Below are 23,587 nucleotides of genomic sequence, written 5' to 3'. Positions count from 1 at the left end.
CTCTTTATATATATATATGAATAGATACTAAAAGCAAGTTGCTTTAAGTGAATGAGTATATTATTTTGACCAAACAATACTGCTAAAAAGCTCATAATGGTGGAGGAATAACAAGGTCATTACTTAATATGAACTAAAACTTGTCACAATCAGTGTCCACCTCCAACATTAAAGAGATGTGACCTAACCATTGTTAAAATTTTCACCTTTACAATATAATAGTTATACTGTAAATTTCATGCAAACATTGATTATTATAACTTACTCAAACTTATTTTCTTTTAATACTAAATAAGATAAAATTATCAAAACTGGATGTTTCCATTTAATAAAATTGATTTTTGGGGGTTTTCTCAGTTTCACTTTGAAACGAATTTTTTTTAACACTTTGTTTCAATAGTTACAAAGTGGTTTTCAAAACTGTATAAAAGTCAGTATTTTCCAATAAGGAATGCAACTCAAATTAAATAATTAACACATATTTCCTTATAGGAAAAATTAATAATGATTCGAGTGCCTGCAACTGTAATTTTGTACCAAAATTTAAAATAAGCAAGTTGATACCTACACTTCCGGTATAACCAGAAGTGTGACCATCAATGAAAATGTCTTAGTTCTTTTGCTCCACACATGGCTTCGGTATATAACTGTCCTTCAATTTTAAAATTTCGCCTATTCCATCGACCATACTGTAATTCTCCTGTGGTAACATCGGGCTGCGATCGATAAATCGTACGATTTATTGCGGACAGAGCATTTTGGAAATAATTGCTAATTACCAATGATTTCTGGGAATTATTGGCGTTAGGTAGGTATATAGGTAGTAGGCAAACAACCAATATTGGTTGTTTGCTAACTGTGCAATGACGATCTTGTATGTGAGGAATTAGGGTCTAAGATATTTTTGCCTTTTTAATGTGTTTCAGAAGTTGAAAATCTGTGTTGTATGCAATAAGTTTAGGAAATTAATAAAGAAAATTAGTCGCTTCTTTAGGGGCATAAGCAAAAAATCTGACTCTTTACTCATGTGCTATATGATCTACACGTCGTTACCCATACAAAACAACATAACTCAAATTTGAAATTTGTGTTGTGTTTACTGAAATTGCACCAATTTATTGTGAAAACAATATCCAAGTGTAAAGTCAATGGCCAAGTCTTGGCCGCGAAAATGACCTTCAATACGTGGCCCACTTAATTGGCCAATAAATCGGGGAGAAGTGTGCTTGTTATATTAAAGTTAAAATACATAATTAAAAAATAAAACTATAAAATTAAAAAAGCTTTAAAAATTAAAGCACCGCCGGCCTACAAGTTGAATTTAAAAAAAAGGCTCAAAAACCCGTAAATGTTTACAGAATCTATTTTGATTTATTTGAGGTTGACAAATTTCTGTTTACACAACATATTTACGGTAATAATGTGCTCATTTAACACGCTTGATCCTTCCTGTAGCTATATAAATAATTGAAAAAATAATTTGGCGTTGACTAAACTGCGGGATGGGAGTGGTCACAGCAGGCAATTTTTTAATTATTCAACCCAAATTAGATATTACCCAGTTCGGTTTAGTAGCGCGTTTCGGCGCCTGCAAAAGTGCATGCTCAGTTCTTGTTACCGCACCCGCACAAAGTCAGCAGAACCGCGTTCGACGTCGTCCAACCTAGCGTCGCGACGCTGTGTAAACGTCACGCACCGCGTGCAATGTATGACCCGCTGCCTGCTTGACGCATTGCAGGTAGCTCTGCGCCAATCGGAACGCTCCGCTGCCTCAAGAGGACGTTGTAAACAAGCCGCGCCCGACATTCAAACTTTTGACACATTCCGCAGGAAAAAGAAGGGCCGCTTTTTAAAAGCATTATTCGCCTCAATCCCGCAAGCTTTTGCCTGTTTTGTTGTGGGCAGGTAATTCGGCAGCCGTTAGTATAATCTCAATCCAAAAAGGCCCCAGAATTTATATCAAATTTTTCAATTTTGCGTAGGAATATTTACTGGTTTATGTCGTAGCCGCGCTATTGCGCTTTGGCGGTAGTGTACGCTGCGCCGTTCTCCCTCCCCTTTCGCTGGCCTAAACAAAACGAGAAAACGAAACAGTTGGCTAGTGCTTTTGACGGGAAAGCGTTGTCATCAGCGAGACTTTGCGTCGATATTATTTCGTTTTAGTGTAATCTTAAAAAATCATAATGGTGAGTGCATATTTTCGGTCATCTTAGTGGTAAAAACCCCCTTGATTAAACTCATTTCGCATCGGTTCTTGTATTTTCCCCGAAATTCGGCAAAAACTGTTAGTAAATAGCTGTCAAAATTTACGGATACACAAATATAACCGGTTGAAAAGTTTGCCGCATTGCGGGTCTTTTTCAGCTTTCTCCAATTCGACACACTAAAAACCACTTGAACTACACGAAATCATAATGAAAATGTCCGTTAATTTTGTTGAATTCGCGAAAAACCGTTACTATATTGATCTGTTGCACTTACGTTACGTAGGAGTAGGGTGTTTACTTTTGCGTAAAACTGTTATTAAAAGTCGCCTTTATCAGTTTTATGGCCCAATTTAGCCTCAATTGTTCGTTTCTAGGCTGACCAACTCACAGAGGAGCAAATTGCCGAATTCAAAGAAGCCTTTTCTCTGTTTGACAAAGATGGAGATGGCACAATTACTACCAAAGAATTAGGCACTGTAATGAGATCGTTAGGGCAAAATCCAACTGAAGCAGAATTGCAGGACATGATTAACGAGGTAGATGCAGATGGTAAGTGATTTTTATGGCTTTTATTATTGAATCGATCCGTTTAATTATCGGGCGTTTAATTAGAAAATTTGCATAACTTGCGTGTCAGTGATTCTAATTTCCTGTAGGCAAATTCCGTATTAACTGCACGGTTTGAGATTTGAAGGCTAATTAGGTCAAAGTTTCGGGACTTTTCCTGATTCTAGTTTAATTGTTTTACTTGGCCAATAGAATTGATGTTATCGAAGTTATTTTTCAATCCTTAATCATCAGTTAGTACTTCTTATCTCACAGCTTAATAACTTCCTTTTAAATAATCTCATCTACATTGCTTAAAGATCAAGTTGAATTTGTTGGATTTTCCCATACCTACAGAAGGTAAAAGCTTGGTTTGGGGTGTACAAGGTCTTCCTTAATTATCAATTCCATTAGATCAATATAAGTAATTCGAGTCTATTTTCCTTAACACCCAGGAGTAAGCCTACCTTTCATTCAGAGTTGTTGTTTTTTTTAATCGTTCAGGAAACACTTCACAAATTTGACCAAAATCACGGTATTTAAGCTAGACTTGGCGCAGTGCTGCCAAATTACACAAACGCTTTATGTTACTGTAATTGAATCCTGTAGATGTTGGACAAATAATTTTTGGTAATTTTCAGTTATTTACTAATATACAAGTAGATCCATAGTGTCGCACAGAAATGTGTATAACAGAAGTTAGCTAAACAAAAAAATTATTTGTTGCTCATTTTCTAGTCTATACCCTGGCCATTTTCGAAGTTAAAATTATGCTAGCCTAGTAGATAATGTTTTACCAACAACTTCTCCTAGCTGATTTTTTTTGGACACGGTTTTCGACCCATTTTTACTCATTGAAATCCACTACTTCTCCATAAGTAACAAAGGACGCCATGACACTGTCTACACTGCGACGAATTACGAAACTTTTTTTCTTTTGTACTTGCTTTTTTCCTAAACATATTGGAGTTATTTGAGTTAGTTTTTTTGGTTTTGGTTAGCATTGCTTGACTGTTTTTCGAGTCGTTGTTAAGATCAAGGGCTTGTGCCGTCAATAACAGCTGCTTCTACTTCGCAACGGGCATTGAGGCCTCCAACAAAATAGCAAATCTACACAAATATAGCTAACAAAAAGTAAAGACTTGCCAGATGTAGGCAACTGCCAGCATAAGACATGATGACATGAAGATGGTGCATGTGGAAGTGAAAAAAATGCCGTATGTTTGAAAAGACCCAGGCAAATAAGAAAACAATGAAAGGAAATGTAGTAAATAAAGTGTGAAACGGGTTAAGGAAAAGGAATTTGCTCAGGTGACAGATTACATTTGCGACAGGTGGAGCCATTTGATTTAAATTATTAAAACTACTGGCGATTTAACTATACTTACCTAAACTAACACATCCTAATCCCAATTAGACAAAATAAATAGCTACAAGATGAGTCTTAGAAAAACATGGATATAGACGTGGGAACATTACAGCCAAAAATTCCTTCAATGCGTTTGTTTTGTATATTCCTATTGTTTTGTTAAGCATATTTTTTGAAACAAAACATTGTAATTCTGGTCGAAAATGGTATTTTACATACAATGTGAGTACTCGTTTATTATCGTGAGCCAACAGCGACAAGAGACCCTAATCTTACCAATTACCGTTTTCTATCGATAGTTTGTTCTTGATTTTTCTTACACATTTTTTAGATATTTCAGTTAGTTTTGGTTGTTACTGTGTGTATTGTTTTTAACTATGTTTAGCAGTTATTTCTTTCAAAACGCGGATTATGCATCAGGATATAAAAAGTAGTAAATTTCAGTGAGTGAAAAGCGGTTGAAAACTGCATTTCCACGTAAAACATCACTAAGAAGTGTCATTAGTAAATATTTTAACTATAATAATATATAATAAACAGATTGTTACCAAGCTGGCGCAAACCTAAATAACTGAGAATTCAAATTTTGAACGTAAGAGTTGTAAATCCATTTTTATTTGACTGGATGAAAGAATTGAGTCAATCTCGCTTTTTATTGAATTTTCATTTTTTCCCATTTGTATTTTCTATTATCTGATTTACCTGCTAAATAACCTAATCAATGGTCGACGTCCAAAAAGATGCCAAAAGTTTTGCGGTAAACTTAATTTTAATGGATCATAGTAATTCCGCATCCAGAGAATCCGCTTTATTTTTTTATCAGCTTTATTTAATTCAATTATCTTTATAAATTGAAATATTGAAACAGTAATAAAGAACACCATGTTGGCAAAAAGTTTTCTACATTCACTTTTTACCAGCCCAAATCTCCAAAACTGTCTGGTTAGTCTGTGGTTTTCAACAAATGACATTGTATGCTTAACATTGCTGGAGGAACAAAGATATGTGTTCAAACAAGTATTGGGTTATTTTCCTAAATAGTACTAATTATCTTTTTTTGTTTTTCCTAAAGTAGTGGGTGGATAAAAGTAATTAGTAGATAGACAAATTACTTTGGACCCTAATATATCGACTGTACATTAACACCACTCTTATTGTGCACGCAAATATTTTTAATTCCCGAGTATTATTTCAGTTATCACTAAGCATTCAAAATTTATGATGTTTTTTAGACTGCCAGCTTATAATAATAATTGATGTTTTTGCAAATGAAATTTTTATTCAGGCACAGATCGAGGTGTGCTATTGTTTGTTTCATAGAACGTTCAGTTAGAAGAACATACATGTTTAGGTGATGATTAAATTTTTGATACAATGTCCAGCAGCATGATTATTGGAGAAGGAACACATAAATTGGGAAAGTTTTATTGAATTTTATGAAGGTCTGGTTGATTTTTAGATAATTGCAATTAAGCAAGAGAACAATTATATTGCAACAAAAAAAATTAATATATTTATTTTTACAACTTATTTCAGTTTTTCTTTAGTCCCACCAAAAAAAGAACCTCGACAATTTCCCATTTAATGGATTTTTGCATGGTCAATAATAGCAAAAATGGCTTTAGTTCCATTATAATGGGACACTGTATACATATTGAAAAGTCAAAATAATTCATAATAAAAAGAACATCCGGAAAGAAAATTGCGTTGAACAAGCGTTACCCAGCGCTAACTTAATTCGAAATTAACGGTCAGAAAACACGCCTTATTTTGCCTTTATACCGTTAAACAGTTGTTGATTAAATACGTCGGTTGCTCGGGGATTTATCTATTCATTTAAATTAAGCACTTGACTACATTTATCTTTAGAACGATAAAAGTGCATTATATACTGTTTGCAAAGTACTCACATATGATAAATTATCAAATTGTAAAACTTTGCATATAACTATATATAACTGCATATTTTAGCTTTAAGTTCAAGCGGGCAAGAAATAGATCCAAAAACAGAATTAAGGGAATTTTTCAGCAAAAAGAAAAACCATAATTACAATGACTCAAATGCTAGAAGTCGTTCTAATATATAATAGTTGAACAAGTTGTAAATACATTATCTTGACACTGATATAGATAAAGGCATCTTTTATGATTTTCACAGTTTTGTCCTATTGTATAGATAATAAAAGTTAATATGGGAGATGACGTCAATTGAAATTTACGCCACATGCTGTGACGTGTAATCAAGGGCTAAGGAATATTGAAACTGGGTGTGGTATTAACGAGTCTTCATGCTTAGAGTTATCTAGTAGATAATTACTTTTGAAACTAGTTTTCTCGCAATTCAAACTCTAGTGATAGAAGATAAGATGAAGTTCCGGAAAATGAGGTCGGATTTGAATGTATTTAATATAGATATAAAATTATGTTTATGAGTTGAAACATCCGAAAAATGGATAAAATTTAAGCAAGTTTTCTTTTGTCTGAGTTGCATACATTTTATTCAGCTTATTTCGAAAATCAAGTAACTGCAACGGACATTGCAGGATAGGAGGCAAAAAAATTGTATTTGATATAAAATACTATAGCAATTTTAATTTAATTTCGTGTTCAGATAAACGCCCTGCTAATTTATTAAAGCGATCGATAACGAAACATTTCAATGAGGTACTAAAGTATGCTATATCCTAAATTTGGCCTTGTATTAATTAATTATAGAAAAAATAATTTATAATTCAATATTAAACGGGTCACAGACCTGCTTTTAGATTAGTATTGTTTGTTTGTTGGTAATTTATAAAAAATAATACTTATTCTCATATAATTTTATATAGCTGAGTATTTCAACAGAATACTGTGAAATGTGTTCGCTTAATAAAAATTTGTGTTAACATTATTTAGTTGAAGGCAATTTAATAATCGCAGTACTAGAAGGAAAATTGCCCTTATTATCATCCACTTATCTAGAAATGAACATACAATAGAACATTTTGTCAGTATTATCGAAATCAATCTTCCAGACTGTGGTGACCAGATGTGAGGTTGGCTGTGTTAATTAAGTAAAGTAAGACCAATCGTAATTAGGACAGATTTCTTGAAATTTATCACGTGTATAGATACAAATGAACATCCAATAAACAATTCATAGCAGCTCTCCCTGAACGCGCGAGTCAGCGTAACCGAAATATCCAAACATTGTGTCTCTGAAATGTAAATAGGTAACAATTCTAAAAATATCGATTCTGTGCCAAAGCTAGACTTAGGCATTAGAGTAGTAAAGTACATAGTAATTACCGGTCGAAAATAGGGTGCCTGGAAAATTGATTTTTATGAATTTTTCATTCATATAATCCATTTATCATACTTTATCGCATTTGGTTAAGGTTATCGCACAATGTTTTATTATATAGGATTTTATATATCATTGTTTGGTTCATTAATGCTGAAGTATTATTTCGAAAAAAGTTTTATTTATGTATTGTTAGTAATGATATAGTATGATAATCAGTTACGGGTTTTCACTTTTTCAGTGTATATAAATGTAAAGTAATTAAATGAACCTATTTCCTGAAAGTACGGTCTTGCCCGCAATGCATCGATTATTTTATCATCCATTCCCTACTTAGCATTGTAGCAACTCATTTATCATATATTTAGTGTTATGTCACTTTATGGATACGGACTGTACGGTTTACCTAAACGCTATGTCGGTATATTCAAATTAACAGGGTCGTTATCGTTATTTGCTGTTCTGTTAGGTTTATATCGAAACACCGATTATCTATTTGTGGTGATTTTTTACACCCAGCAACAAAGCTGAAGCCCTAAAGTCGATCTTCAACTGTAGATTTTAACACGCATAATTACAATTATTCTTGTTTCTGACGTCTTGGCAGGGTAATACCGAGATAAGAATATCTTTAGGCACTTAATTGCCCTCACATGGATAATTTTCTAGGGCACGCAAATAACTTTTCGCTGAGTTTTCCTGCTCCAAAACTCTTCGAAATCGATAACCACAGACGTGTCTTGGACGTGACGTGAATGGTACGCGCTTTTGCGTGATTTGGATTATTACTTCTATAGCCTTTGGTTTCCTTTAATAAATTCTGATGGGGCTGTTTTTTTAATAAACCGACTGCGTGCTTTTTCGAACCTCTATCCATCATTCGTGTATATTGAATATTCACAACGCTCAGTATGGTTTAATCTTTCAATTTTACGATTTTTTACAATCACGTCTATGTTGATTTACCGTCATATTTAAGATCATGGTAATTGAAGTTAAGAAGTGACGAAGATTATTTAAAGTGGCAAAGAGTCTCCTGAATAAATAGAGCGAACAACTCAAAGTAAAATTAGAGAGTCAATCTTCAATCACTCGGTGCAATACAAAACGGGAAAATATGGGGGATTTTATTCAAAAATACACTGTTTCTCTATGGCCAACGTTATTCTCGAAGCTGTCGAAATAAAAATGAGTAGCTGTTATAATCGGATGTAAATAATTGTTATTATACATACCTCGTAATGAAAGATAGGTGTTCCTAGCATCACAACAGACATTAGCCAGCTTAATAACCTAAGCTTAAAATAATAATAAACTAAATACAGTTTAGTGTTCTTAACACTGGGAATAATATTGTTAATACAAATAAATTTGTATTGTGGTATATACACTGAAACGGCGTTTATTCAAGGCCGCGCCTGGTATTTGTGTAATGAACACATGGTTTTCATACAAAAATTATGTTGGAACGGTTGGAGCTTTTTTTTATTGAGTAACTTTTATTTTTGATCTTTGGTAAATGTATTTTCGAATTGACCAGGGGTAGAGCGTTTTCAGTTTTTTTTATAATAAATAAAATGTTTCTAATATTTTTAATGGTGCTTAAAATAGTTAGCGGAATTAAAACGCAACGTATTTTTTTAATAAAACATCTCGAATGTTTCTTTTTGTTGTTGGCAGAGTTTGCGTTAACTTTACTATTAAAGTATTAAAAACAATATTACCGCTTTCCATCAAAGCATATTGACGAAACAATGATAATTGACGCAATCTTCACTGGTTCATTGACGCATCAGAATTATCGCGGTTTTAATAACAGTTAACGATCCGCATTTGCGTGTGGTGTTAAATACAAATACAGTGTTAAATACAAATAGTAAATGTGATAATCGCGAGAGGCTCGTCTCTTTCAGAAACGTGTATAGGTTTAATCCCGCATATTTGTTCATTGAATTTAATGTATTAGGATATTGTTTAGGCAGAGCAAATGTGACTGCGAGGCAAATAACGATTAACAATTTGTATGGAATTTAAACCACTTGAACTTATAGTTTGGTGACTAAACAAACTTTCCAATCATTACTTCGATTTCGTGGAAAAAAGGATATTTCGAATGTTGTAAATGGGGAAAACAACATTTAAAAACCCACATACTTTTTACCTAAAGGTTTTATTTAGGTACCGATAATATGTTACGAACGAATTTTTAATGTTGGGTACGTTGCATCCTCAAGTGTTTCGCTCGAATATGTATGTTAGCTATCGCCCAAAACACCTCTGAAGATGCAAACTACTCGTGCATGTAAAACGTCCGAGAAATTATTTTCTGTTACGGCCGAAAAGCCCGAAAAGCTCACGTCTCAAATATTGGTCGCGCCTAACTTTTGATAAATGAGGTTTACATTGAATATAAATCCACTGAATGAGAGCGAATAATCATATGAAGATTTATTCAAATTTATGTTTAAATTGTGTGGGTAACTATTGTAATTTAAACCGTTTGTCATACGAATACAAGAGTTTTAGTCACAAATATTAGATATGACGTTATCGGATTTAACAGTAGGTAATCGTAGTTAATTAATGATTATCAGTCACGAAGTGAACATTAGCAAACCAGCAGTTGACAAAAGATCGAGTCGTTATTTTCCTAAATTTCTACTGGCTTCAGTATCCAATTGGGAATACACAAAGTGGCATCGTTAAGTTTATGTTTATTTCAGTTTTAGACGAAATATCCCAATTATTGAAAAAAAATAGCTACAACAGATATTATAGTAGAGTCTGGCGTTTGTCCAGCATGTGAGCCAGCCTTACCATATTGCATGCAATACTTAAAATAAAATGTCATACACTTAGTTATTCATGAATCACTGTAGATTCACGTAGTAAACATAGGTGAGAATCTATATCAATTAAATTAATTGAATTGCCCAAAATAACTAGGCGTTTTATCAACCAAAATGTCTATTTATAGTACAAATTATAGAAACATAATTTTTTTGGGGGAACAAAAATAGGTATAAATACAAAGCTGCAGTTTTTTTCATTTTTGTTGGCTGCACCTATTGGAAAATGTCCTAGCCTCTCTAAATTCATCCATTTTCTCCACTTCAGTGAAGCGGAGCATTCTCTTCCTGTTGCCACGGATAAGCCCATTCTCTGTAATTGCATCTACAACAAAAATGACTCACTTTACAACGCATTTTCCTCTAATTGGAACCATAATTAGGCAAATTTAATGACCCTTCTTAATAACATCAACCATTGAACTGACAAATTGATTTGTCCAGAAATTGTACGCTTTGTTGCTGATTGAATTTTTATATTTTTTTAAAGGTAATGGCACGATCGACTTTCCTGAATTCCTCACGATGATGGCGCGTAAAATGAAAGACACTGATAGTGAGGAGGAAATCCGTGAAGCATTCCGTGTATTCGACAAGGATGGTAACGGTTTTATTTCGGCGGCGGAACTTCGTCACGTAATGACCAACCTTGGAGAAAAACTCACTGATGAGGAAGTAGATGAGATGATCAGGGAGGCGGACATTGATGGTGACGGTCAGGTCAATTATGAAGGTAAGACTACTAACAACAATAGTAACTTGCAAAGTTTTAAAAATATAACTCGTCCTGGTTTTATATATATATATATAAATAATCTTTATTTCCTACAGAAAAAGGCTGGTTTTAAGAGTTTGCTATTTAATATCTTTGATTTAAGAGATCATTTGTCTTGGTGTCTGCAGTACTGTACTATTGAGTCGTTTTTTTGTGTGGAAAATCACTATTGATTTTTACCACTTACACGTGTTGATAGTTCTTTTACGGTTTATTCAAGTGTGCTACCATAATAAGGTTTATAATATTATTGATGTATTGTTAACTTTTATTCCGTTACTTTTGATTGAATCCATTTTAAGACCTGCATAAAACGTTTATTCAATTAACGCGACTGTTTCATTGCAAATTTTGTGTCGAATATAATAACGGATCAAAAAACATTTTATCGGAGTGAAAAAATACAGTAACCGTTTAAATTATTGTTTTGTGCTCTCAATTTAGTGTCCACTGCCTCGCAATCATCTTTTGAAATCCTGGATATATTTGTATGCGTTATAACCTTACAAAAAATTGTCTGAATCCTGTGTTAGACCGACTAATTAGATTTTTGATTTATTAATTACATGGTATTAAACAGTCAATTTGTTATCTGATGTTGGTTATTTTTATGGCAATATTATGAATACTGACGGCTGGTAGTTTGAAAAATATATCAGGTTTTTCTAATAATAGTAATCATTGAACATAATTTATAGATTTATCCCGCAAGAGTCAGATTAAAGCTATTAATTTAATATGGTCCGCATATATTTTTATTAGATTTTAGAAACTTTTACATAAAAGTATTTCTGCAAAATAAAAAGAAGAAAAAAGGTAAAAAGTGCCCTCCAACCAAATCGAAACCCGGGCCAGCTCCACCACCAGCCAAAGGAAAGAAGTAGAAAATCAAGAAAAGAAAACAAAACTACTTGGACATCCTTTGCCTTTCTATTAAATTTTTATAGTTTTCTATTTATGCGCAGAGAAAGCTCAATCTTTCACTAAAATATGGGCAGAAGTATTATAAATTTTCATTAGGGATGTTCCATGTAGTGTATATATTTAAAAAGTCTAGTCATTCCGAATATTTTACTCTATACAGCATTTATGCAAATAAAATCTAAATGTAACTTATTTTCAATATAATAATTTCTAAATGATTTGTTTACAAGAAATATTAACGTGAATTGCTGCAAGTAAACATCACTCCTCATACTTCAATAATTATTGATGATTATACACTTGCATTATCTGCACCAATACCAAGTGTGTCCTTGCATATCTACGCCAATAGTTTTTCGGTTTTTGAGACGATTAATTGAGTTTTCATCGGAAACCCTTGTGTCATTTAAGGTGCTTTGTACCGCACGAATCGGTGATAAATACCAACCTTGGATTGAAGTTGATTATGGTATTAGGTAACCTGGGGTTTCGTCTAATTAGAACAAGCCTATCCTAAACATATTGATCGGTTTCAAAAAGGTCATGCTATCATATTTCTAAATTAAGTAAAGGGTTTACAGAGAAAAGAACGAAGCCAGCAACCCCTGTTTAATTTTATTAAAATAATCAATTTGGTTTTTTTAGTTTAGTACTGGGAAAAGGCAAGGAATCGAGCAAGTGATGTTCAGGGTTAATGGATGTCTCAACACTCACATAGAATTTGAAAAGTTATAATCAGTAATATTTTTAAAACGCGTGTAAATTGGTGACTATTTTTCTATATGTGTGGTACGGTGATTAATTTCCTGTCGTTTCTAAACTTCCTGTTAAATTAATCCAATATGGTAATTTTTTGTTTTTGAATGAAACGTTCAATACCGATCATACATGATTCATCTGTAAATTAAATTACTTTACATGCTCAACTACATAATCTATGAAAGTTTGTTGGCAATGCACCTGATTTTATACTGCATTTCATGTTGAAATTTCACGACAGTCACACGCTGTTCTATTGTCCAGATTTTATTATGCGTTTTTTAGTCTGCACCCTGTACATGATTTAGTTCTAATTTTAACGATCTTAAAATATTAAATTTTATCAACTTTCGTATTTTCTAGACTTTGTTGGCTTAAATTGTTTTGTTTTCCGAATTTTCACCTCGCTTTAAATATTTCTTCTATTCTCCCGTTGGTTGGGAGTGCAGCGCATTGAAAATCATCTTGCAATATGTTCTGAAAATACAATGGTAAAATGTAAATAAAACACCACGTATAACATGTACTAGACGTACAATTTGATATTTGTATTTTATTTTATTAGATTTGAGTTTGGCTAGCGTATGACTGGTAGTTTCTATTCGTTCTTTACAGATTTCCGAGCTCTATCGCTCATAGTTTTCACTCAGTACTCGACTACAGTCACACGCGCTTCAAGCTGGTCAGTTTTGTAGTCTGCTTTATATTTGAGAATGCGCTTGCTTTGCTCGTTTTGCTTCTTGATGGCAGCGATTAGCATGAAAACTAGAACGAACATCATTAAATCGGAACCATTCTAAATCACACCGCGTATTTAAATCCCTCAAGTTTAAATGTTGTTTAAACACATCGTGGTGTCCCATGTTATATTTTCTATTTGCAGCTTTAACAGCTGGAAGTTCTACCTGTATGTGACTAAATATTTTTGTTATTTTTTGCCCGGACATTAGAATTATCACTGGAATATTTTCTAAGATATGTTCAGTAATTTAATTATATTCACTTCGTCGTACCGGAACGAGCGTATCGTAATTGATATGGTACGAAACAAATTCTAATGCTTGGAGTGACGCAAAGGAAACCGGAATAATCTTAATCTTATATGCACGATTTCATGTTGTGGTTTGTTGCTGTACAATGAGCACTCTGGAAGTTTGTGGCACTTTGTGATCGTTGAATTATTTACCTCTTTGCGACACAAACAAGTTGACAATAATATTAACTCATATCTAATTTTTAATAGATACTTTTACTATCCAGAAAACATTCAAAGTGGTAAACTTTCATACTTTGTAATACATTTTCTGTTTATTGTGAATATCTTCAAGTAACGGCTAATGATTGTGTTAAGAGGAAAAAAATGGCAAGCTCGTGTTTCTATTCGAATACAAAACCATTAAAACTGAAATTATTTAAAACTTGGATCCAGCCCAAATATAATTCGCATTTTCGGTGAACTTAAGAACTTTTGTTGATACGCTAACATTTTTACACAACAAGCAAATAAATACGATATTATAATTCTTTCCATGACACGGTATCGAACTGACCGACACAAGCAAAGAGTTTGGATAAATCCATATGTATGTATCGTGCTATCGTGTTTTTGATGAAATATTGATATGCGGGCGAAAGTTATTTGTCTTTTCATCAAAAAACCGCACGTGATATTGATTTGTAGACCTGAATAAATGACTCTCGAGTCTTATGTTTTTTTTTGGCTTATAGCTTTGCTTCCATTCGAATTAAGTACAATATTCTCTATGGGAGATATTCAGTTCAATTCACATTTATTTGAATGTGCTACTGGTCCAACTACGGCAAGAACTATTTTGTTTTGCTTTGTTTCTTCATATTTGGTTTTACATTGATATCCACTTTTGGGTACCTACTGCATACATATACACAAACGAATCTATCCATAATTTTTTCGAACCGCGAATATTTCACCAGTAACTATCCTGAAAACACATTATTATCGAAGCTTCGATTGTTTTGATATTTTTTAATTTGAATTTACACTTAGTGTTCTGCGCTTTAATCTGCTTTAACACTGTATGCTAACTTATCAACCACATGAAACAATGGTCGCTGTTTCGTTGCGATTCGTTGGTGCCTTTGTATTTTGAATAATATATAATAATTATTGTTGAATCAGTACTATATAGATATAATGTTCCTGTTTTTGTTGTTCTGCTCGCATTAAATAGTGGCAGATACAGACTACTTGTTTGTTAATTTGTTATTAAAAACACACTTCAAGTTTACCTGCCATTTTTAATGCGTTTCAATTGATGTGAATGTTCAATGTTTATTCGATTTTGTATTGTAAAACTAAGGCTTTGACAGTAAAATTTTTTGTTTCAGAGTTTGTCACCATGATGACGTCAAAGTGAAGAAGCCAACATTTTGCATTTCAGCTTTCCATTGTTTCGTCTCGGCCCGTAAAACAAACTACTACATTTTTCACACCAACTGAACTTTATGCTTGTATATTGGCATTCGGGCCATTATGTGAATAACTTTACTGTTATTTAATTTACAAGACATACTTAAATTAATAACGTAATAAATATTTATAAATTAATTATGTGTAAATTTTTGTAATATATTTTGTTGGGCGAACTTCTTCGTACTGTAAGCAAATCTGAACTACACGTTTTTAGATAAAACTACTAAATTTTCACAAAGTATGAAACTCAACCTTATTAACTTCTAAAACGTGCTCCTAGTCTATTTAATGTTAGGATACAGGAAACATTAGTAAACCACTAAAAGAAAATTTCATACTTTGTGACCCGTAAACGTGCACTTATTTAGAATGTATCCTTAATCAGATTTAAATTATTGGTTTTCCCTTTAATACTCCTGGTAATTAAATGAAGTATGATTTTTTATTCCTCTTTTAGTTATTAGTCGAAACATTTTATTTAAAAATCAGGAGCTCGGTCAAATTAGGTAAATCTCCTTTATCTTTTTGTCCTATGTACTGTATTGTAGGTTTTACATTGTTTTAGTATTTTCAGATAAGACGTATTTCCATTTCATTCTTATATTCGTAATAAGTTAATTTACATACTACTAAATAGGAAGGTAACTATAAAGTTACATGTGAAATTATTAGATGTTTAAATTTGAAATAAATGTGACTAGTAATATATTTTTCTTTTGGTTACTTATCACACCCATTTCACAGATCATTTGTTAATATTTATTTTAAATAAATGTCAATCTTAAAAATGTTTCATTTTTTAGCTATGATTTTCTGAACGAATATATTTTAATCAAATTTCAATTACGCATTGTTTGATAGCTGAGTTTGTTGCTAACAGTTTTAGTTTTTGTTTGCTAATTACCTAATTGCTTCGTTCTGATTTGAGTTGCTTGATTACAGTGAACACGGTTATACAGTATTTTGCAACAACTATTGTTCGCATAATTTTATTAAGCCAGTCAATTAACTAAAGCTGCTTTATAAATTTGGGTAGTACAGAATCAGTTGAAAAATATACGAATAACGCCTGTAATGATTTGTCACATTTCCTTCAATCTAACATCTAAACATCTTTGCGTCAAATAGATTAAAAGTAATTGCTGGCTTCGCTCGTAGATTGGTGCCATTTGATATGCAAGTGTATCAGTGTTTGAATCAAGACTGAACCTGGCTCAAATTGTCGTAAGTATTAAGTTGCTTTTTATAGAAATTGTTTTTTGTAAACCATATAATACATTGAAATTGATAAAACTACAGTGCTTTTATAAAACCCAGTGGCGACAATAGGACCAGAGTCCTTCCATTCGCCATTATGGGGCAAATCGATCTGCTGTGACTCAAGTCCAATTTTTTATTTGAAATGATTATTGCTATGATATAAAACATTTTGGGATTAAATTAGAAACCAGCATTAAAGACTAGGTTTTTCTATATAAAATGCCAGCACTCGATAAGAATTGTTCTCAGCAATGGAAATGCAGTTTAGCTTTTCAGTCTTGTTCGTTCCTCGTTATAAATGTTACGTTTTTTTAAGGAAGTTTATAATAGACTCACTTGTAACGATTACTATCCCAGGTATTAAAACAGAAATATCAATATATGTACCTAATGTTTCTCTTACAAATTGGGTTATGTGAAATTTAAAAATCGTGTTTTACCTGTAATCAAGTATTTAAATTCAAAAATATTCACACCTAGACAACCCAGTATTCCAAGGCCCACTCTTAACTGTTGTTTCAAACAGTTAAGTTAAACCTCATTTAATACTACACAATCAAATATGTCAAAAGTTAACAATGAATGACCGAGAACTTTGTTTTTGAAAATATTTTATTCAGATACTATAAAGTTCACTGTTAACAAAAACTTATGATTGTTCTTTTTTATTACTAGCTGTTAATATTTTACTGCTCGCAAACTAGACCAACCGTTCAGTCTGTGATTAATTCATTATGAGAACACAAATATGACACACGTCAATTGTCCAAGGGTCAGCACTTAATGGCAAGATTGACATAACTCATATTAGTCTAGACGCAAATATGACACTCTATAAAAGGCAGTAAGGGTGACCACACTCAATTTAAACGTGCATAACTGCACAGTAATTAAAATAATTTTTGCCTCAAAATGGCTGTTCTAGTCATGTCAAGTCCTTAACCATTACAAAAGTGAACTAACCATTGTCGCCACTGTGATGTATAAATGCACTGTAGACAAAACTATTAATTTTCCGCTTCATTACTGGACCCTAACTGGGTTTCCCATTTATAAACATTTAATTTGTTCAAACATAAACTTTTCAGATCATTTTTTTGTCATATAGTTTGTATACCATTTATCCACTAAATCGCAAACATTTTTCTCGCCTTTCGCTAAAAATAATATCCGAACCACTTAATGTAAAATTTATTTAAAAAAATCCTTTGATATAACAGGGACTATTTCATATTAATGTTTGCAAAATAATGGAGTATTTCAATGCAACCAAATATAGAAACAGTATAAGAATCGATTTAATGTACAGTCTTTCAGTTGGCTGGTTTATGAAAAAAAGTCCATTTCACTTTTATCTTGTTTGAACTTTTTTATGGAGTTAAATTCCCTGCGCTCTTCTAGTACTCCTTGAATTTCATTAATTGTGATTTCCGACGTCTCCGGTCTGAAACAACATAATCTATAGCCTACGCTACTTGAAAATGGAGTTTGGACTTACTTGTAATTATTTTGACATACCATATTGTTTCTAGATCTCCTAATGAGATTCTCAGCGAAACATTTCACAGCCTCAAGCATAATCCGTTTAGAAGCATTCATTGATACACCTTCAGTTAATACCTCTGGCTTAAGTATAACTCCTACATCTAACGCAGCTTCTTTTACAAATGCATATTCGGATGTTAGTCGTTTATCAGACAAGTCTATACAACTATCAATAGAATTCAATTCTACTTGATCTAAAGCAGTAAATATTTTTACGTGTATATCAATACAATTTCCTCACATTCTTACCTATCACAGGTTTGATTGGAGATGTTACATTTACATGTTCATCACTAACTATAGGTTCAGACACAACGCCATTTTCAAGTCGATTACCTCGAAAACAATTTTGGATTAAATGCTTTTCTAGCGATTCCTTTTGAAATAGTTTATAACTCGACACTGCAGGTGAATAGGCATGCGATCTACCATACATAAAAATTGCCTTCGTCGTCCAATGTTCGCTGTAAGGTTCGCTTGCTACTATTCGTTTGATAGCTTTTGCTCTAGACCACTAAAAGAAAAATTAGTAAAAAACATTTATAACAGCAATAAAATAAAACAAAACATATCACCTTGCGCAATGATTATGTACCTACTTACTTCGGCTGCTAATTTTTTCCCTATATTCCATGACATAAATTCCTTCTCCAAACATGCGGTAAAAGGATAAGTACACTTATAATCCAAGTCGTTAGCTTCTGTTGTCCATAAAGGCAGCCGTTTAAACAAATAAGGCAACGCTTCCCCCATATTTTTAAATTTATGAATTGGTTGCACACCTAATAATCGCCGTTCCTGTCGTACGATTGTTCTAACCGAACTATGATTTTTCTGATGTGATTTAGCTGCTTTGCTGAAAAATTGCGCATCCAAGTTAACAACCTCCCGGTTTTCACCTGATTTGGATGGGCGGGACTTTAACAATTTTACAGATACTATATTGCCGTTGTTTAGAAGAACTTTGTTGAAGCTCTCTGGCAAAAATCGAATAGATTGGCCTGTAACAGTCTTTAGTACTTTAAATCCAGATTTTGCATTCTAAAAAATAAAAGTAGTGAGTAGTTGTGTATGAATTATTAAAATATATTCCTACCTTTTCAGGAGTGGAATCGTTTGCGACAGTTTTTATGCTTTTAGGCCTAGATCTTGGCCGATCTAAGTAGTGCGGCCCCAAACCGTAAATCAATTCGTTATAAACTTGCTTTACTGGTGATTTATTCTTTTTAGGGCTTTTTTGGTTCTCTTTATGTGATGGAATACTATAAGCATGATCATGTAGACAACTTGGTTCACTTATTATGTGAAGATCCGATGAGAGTTCCTTTTGAAGTCCTTGAATATCATTGATCTCATGTGGCTCTAGTTTTATTTCAATGTTATCAAAACAGTAGTCATGTTCATAACTAGTTGAAGGTTCGACATTTAGAATCGGTTCATGCAAGTTCAACCTTGATAACTGATTATCGTCCACGAAAAAATTACTAATATCAGAAATACTTTCTTGGAAGATTTTACTTTCGTTAGGCTCCATTTTAGGGGTTGGAATGGTATCGTCGTACAAAAATATGGGTACAGTTGTCTGATTTCCTGCAATAAATATAATATAAGTATTTACCGGAGACAATAAAAAAATTGCAACCAAATTGTCGCGAATGTAACATGAATATTTGTTAAGTTTGAAAGTTTTTTTTTATTCGATCCCCCTTAAAAATACTACATATATGTTCTGTTTCAATTTTATACAACAGTTTTAAGTTACTTTATTAAGATGTCAAACCAAAGAGAATTGGCAGAAAACTCACTGCCAGAACCGGGAGATCGTCCGAGAACGTGTCAGGGGAAATTCGAGGGTTTCCATGAGAAATATGTCGCGTGAGACTGGTATCAATCGGTAATCAATCCGCCAAATAGCCAGAGAGGAGCGCCATCTCAAGCCCTACAAGCTACAAAAAGTTCAGCTCCTCACCGACGAAAACAAGCGCGTACGGCTTGAAAAATGCAAACGACTCCTTCGTCGTCACGGATGTGAAGCTTTCGCCGTTGAACAAGTGTACAATCAGCAGAAGATAGGAGCTAGTCCGCGGAGGCCCCCGGCACATCGACCATCGTTATGATTTGGGCCGGAATTTGGTCCAGTGGCAAGGCCCCTCTCGTTTTCATGGAACAGGGGGTCAAAATCCTCGAAGCCGTTGTACTTCCGTGGACACAACAGCACTGGCGATGCGGATTGGACGATCCAACAGGACTGCGCCACTCAGAACTGGTGCCAGACCCATTTTCCCAATTTTCTTTCGTCGGTGGAATGGCCGCCCTAATCGCCAGATCTCAATCCGTTGGAATACATTGTGTGGTTTATTTTGAAGACCAGGTCCTGTGCTACACGCCACCAAACTTTGGAACCACTTAAGCGGTCGACGCGTCGGGAATGGGACCGATTGGCGCGAGAAGAAGATTGTGGCACGGCAGAGTCGAGGTTCTGTCGAGACGCGCAAGGAAGCCACTGCGAAGCCGACTGAGTATGTCGTGGTCACAATAGTTGTTGTATTTTGTTTTTATCGAAAATGAAACATTTTATGAAGTTTTTGCTGGGGGTCATTTTTTTGTTGTCACCCTGTAATGAAGTCCATTTGTATCTAATCGAAAAAATGTCTTAATTTTTTCCGTATGCGATGCTACATCTAAGAATTCAAAAAAACATGCTTAAAAAACATACAAATTATATGGGACAGAAGTTACCCTTTTGAGCAGCATTATTATTATTATTATTATTATTTCAAAACATTCAAAAATATGCCCAGCAAATAAAACAAACAGAGTAAAAACCTAAGCCAAACGATCACAATAAAGCCAGTTATAGAGTAACTTTTACACGCAATGTCACAAGGGTAATTTTAATTATTTAACTACAATTTTGAAATGAACAAAAAAAACATAAATGCCTCTAAATAATTATAAAACCCGGAGAGTATAAAATCGATTTCCAAATAATGGTATTAAAAGTATTAAATTTTGTTTAAAAAAGGCAGGAAAATAAAATAATTAACGAAATAATAGGTTAAAGCATTAAATAATTGTAGCTAATAGCTCGATGTAACTCACCTAATGTTTGTCGCTCGGTAAAAGTGTTATCCAATTTCAGCTGGTGAATAACATCTACAGGCTTATTTTTTAGAGACTTGAAAAAAATTTTTACCCTTAAGGGAAACTCGCCCCAGCCTCTTCTGGACAAATGGTATGGCGGATTACTGAACGAAAATTAAAATAGTTAGATACGGATAAGTAGTTATACAGAGTTACTCAAACTAAAATCGCATTAAATCATTGCAAGATGACCGAATTATTATGAAATAGAAATCGAACTATTCTCCGTAAGTCTAGCTTTAGCTGAGGTTAGAGATTTTGAACAAAGAATATTTTTTGAGTGGCCTTCCAAAAAGTGATTCAGAATTGCAATTTTCTTTAGTAGTGTAGAAGTTATATCACTGAACCCCAAAATTTATGCCACTTACACATTTAAAAAATTTAACTTGGCACTTATAGCCATTGGTTAGTTTTGCATACAAGTTGAATTGTTCATCTAAAAAAGTTCTTGACATACAAGCAGAAAAACCAGAAACTTTTGCTCCATTTTTGAATCACTGGTGAAGGAATTTAACTCGCCTAATTTTGGGCCACCCTATATGATAAGCAATAGCAAAGTGTTGAATGAGCATAATTCTATTGGATTAATATTAAAAATAATGCTACAGCTAAACAAAAGTGAAGATTTAACAAGGTCCGAGAGAGCTTGCAGATAACACGCCTTAAAACCTGTATTTTTACATATAATTAAAGTTGGGTTGAAACTAATTAGACTGTGAGTTAATCAATGTTCATTTCCAAATGAAATTAATACTACATAAAATAATACAAATGGTTAATAAATCGTGAATGAATGCTTACCTAATATCCACTACATCATGAGGCTTATAAGATGGGTGCAGGTAAAACACCACTTTATTAATTATACTATCTGTAACTTCTGGTTCGCCTTCTGTTTTTTTGTAGATTTTCACATAAACCATCCATTTATGCGTTAAGTTATTTTGCTCCAACGATTTCTTGAAATAGGAAATGTTTCCTATAACTACTTTGTGCTGAACTTTCGTTCTGCTAGTCAGTGGTTCCACTTCCTGATTTTTTGATTTACTTGGTTCCAATTTAATTTTATTTGCTATCGTACTGGTATCGGTTTCATTAGACGCGTGAGGATCTAATTTAATTCGTTTGATTTCCGATTTTGTTTCATTAGTATAGTCCGCCTTATTAATAGTTGCTCTTCTTTTGGTGCGTTCAGCAAAAATTTTCAGACTATTTGTATTGTTGCCAAGCAGCTTTTTTACTGCCGGGTGAATGCGATTTTGACCCAGTAGTAGATTGGTAGAGTCAAAAGTGGATGTATTAGTTGATTCAGTTTGCAGACTTTTGTTTTTATAGTATGACGAAATTAAGGCATAGCGTAGGACGTGCAATAGTTTTTGGGCTTTAAAGACTTTGTCCTCAATTTCATCCAATTGTTTTTGTCTGGATTTCAATTCATTGTCGAACTGTTCTTGTATGATAGCTTTCAACTTCTCCTCCGTCAGCTTCTTATCTAAATAACACCAGTAAATATGTTATATATATAAACAATCTTTATTTCTACAAAAAGGCTATCGGCCTAACGGCCTTTCTGCCCTTGCATGTGTACCTATATACATGTTTGTCGTGTACTAAATAAAAAAGAAAAACCAAAAATTATTTTATAGTAGTTTTCCTAAAATACATTGAGATTTTCCGTTTAATGTCTGGCGGGTTGGTTCAGTTGTGTTTGTAAGTGTTCAAGTAACGTTGGTGTGGGGAAAAGGGAGCGGGATAGCCTGGTTTGTCTTGTAAGACAAAGGGGATTGAGTATGGTCCAGTTGTCGGGGTTGTTTGTCGATTTTGTCTTTAAATGTATTTCTGTCATATCTAGTCGTCATATCTTAGTGCGATTTGTTCAGCGGTCTGTATGTACCGTTTGGTTTTTTTCGTTGCGTTTGTTTTGATGATGTGTCGATCGCCAAGTAATGGTCGGCGGACCGCTTTGTAAATTCTTGTGGCTCTCTTTGTGTTGATCCCTCCGTCTTTGTAAGTCAGCGATCGAAAGTGTTTTGCTTTTTAAGTGATTGCTGATTGACGCTGTTGATTTGGTGCTTGAATTGTGTGAAAGTCCGGTTTAATAAAATTATTTGTCAGTAGGAGCCGATTCTTTGTAGGGTATAGTGTTAGCCCCCATTTGTAAAACTATGTCATTGTTTTGTTTGCCAGTGATTGAAGTTTGTCTACGGCCTTATGTGTGGTATTGGCATGTGCGATCAATACAGTGTCGTCTGCATATTGTAGTATATATTCTGATTTGTCTACGTATTCCTTGTCATGTAGGTTGTGACTATATATGTCGTGGCAGTGTATGTTGTGAGACTACTCAGTCTGGAAAGCCACTAGGATATTAAAAAATCCGATACTACAGAACGCACCAATCAGGAATGCAGATGGCAGCTGGGCTAGAAACAATACTCAGAAAGCCAGCAGGTTTGCAGATCATCTTGAAA

At 33.6% G+C, this 23,587-nt stretch overlaps 2 protein-coding genes across 2 annotated transcripts in view; one reads left to right on the top strand and one right to left on the bottom strand.

Moving 5' to 3' along the window:
- Positions 1–2,026: 2,026 nt before the first annotated feature.
- Positions 2,027–15,875, top strand: LOC109546977 (calmodulin). Its single transcript, XM_019918175.2, has 4 exons — positions 2,027–2,186; positions 2,582–2,756; positions 10,748–10,990; positions 15,083–15,875. The coding sequence occupies exons 1-4, from the start codon at positions 2,184–2,186 to the stop codon at positions 15,109–15,111; spliced, it is 450 nt and encodes a 149-aa protein (XP_019773734.1). The 5' UTR covers positions 2,027–2,183; the 3' UTR covers positions 15,112–15,875.
- A 1,730-nt stretch (positions 15,876–17,605) lies between these two features.
- The window catches only part of LOC109546980 (YEATS domain-containing protein 2), a 10,185-nt gene continuing 4,203 nt past the window's right edge, over positions 17,606–23,587 (bottom strand). Inside the window, exons 2-8 of the mRNA XM_048661511.1 lie at positions 21,918–22,608; positions 21,075–21,220; positions 19,069–19,562; positions 18,576–19,013; positions 18,222–18,486; positions 17,926–18,166; positions 17,606–17,871 (exon numbers count right to left, since the gene is read on the bottom strand). Of these exons, the coding sequence (XP_048517468.1) occupies positions 17,754–17,871; positions 17,926–18,166; positions 18,222–18,486; positions 18,576–19,013; positions 19,069–19,562; positions 21,075–21,220; positions 21,918–22,608 (2,393 nt within the window). The 3' untranslated portion in view covers positions 17,606–17,753. The remainder of the gene's footprint in view (positions 17,872–17,925; positions 18,167–18,221; positions 18,487–18,575; positions 19,014–19,068; positions 19,563–21,074; positions 21,221–21,917; positions 22,609–23,587) is intronic.

This window comes from Dendroctonus ponderosae, unplaced genomic scaffold (genome assembly GCF_020466585.1).
Source record: "Dendroctonus ponderosae isolate FM_Combo_2020 unplaced genomic scaffold, Dpon_F_20191213v2 Dpon_F_20191213_1, whole genome shotgun sequence".
In the NCBI taxonomy this organism is placed as follows: domain Eukaryota; kingdom Metazoa; phylum Arthropoda; class Insecta; order Coleoptera; family Curculionidae; genus Dendroctonus; species Dendroctonus ponderosae.
The sequence above is the reverse complement of the archived record's forward strand: the minus strand, read 5'-3'. Positions and strand labels throughout refer to the sequence as shown.

Bases quoted from the DNA above. Each gene is read 5' to 3' on its own strand.
- LOC109546977 (XM_019918175.2), top strand. The intron at 2,757-10,747 runs GTAAGTGATTTT...ATTTTTTTAAAG, and splicing joins TAACGAGGTAGATGCAGATG to GTAATGGCACGATCGACTTT. The intron at 10,991-15,082 runs GTAAGACTACTA...TTTTTGTTTCAG, and splicing joins CGGTCAGGTCAATTATGAAG to AGTTTGTCACCATGATGACG.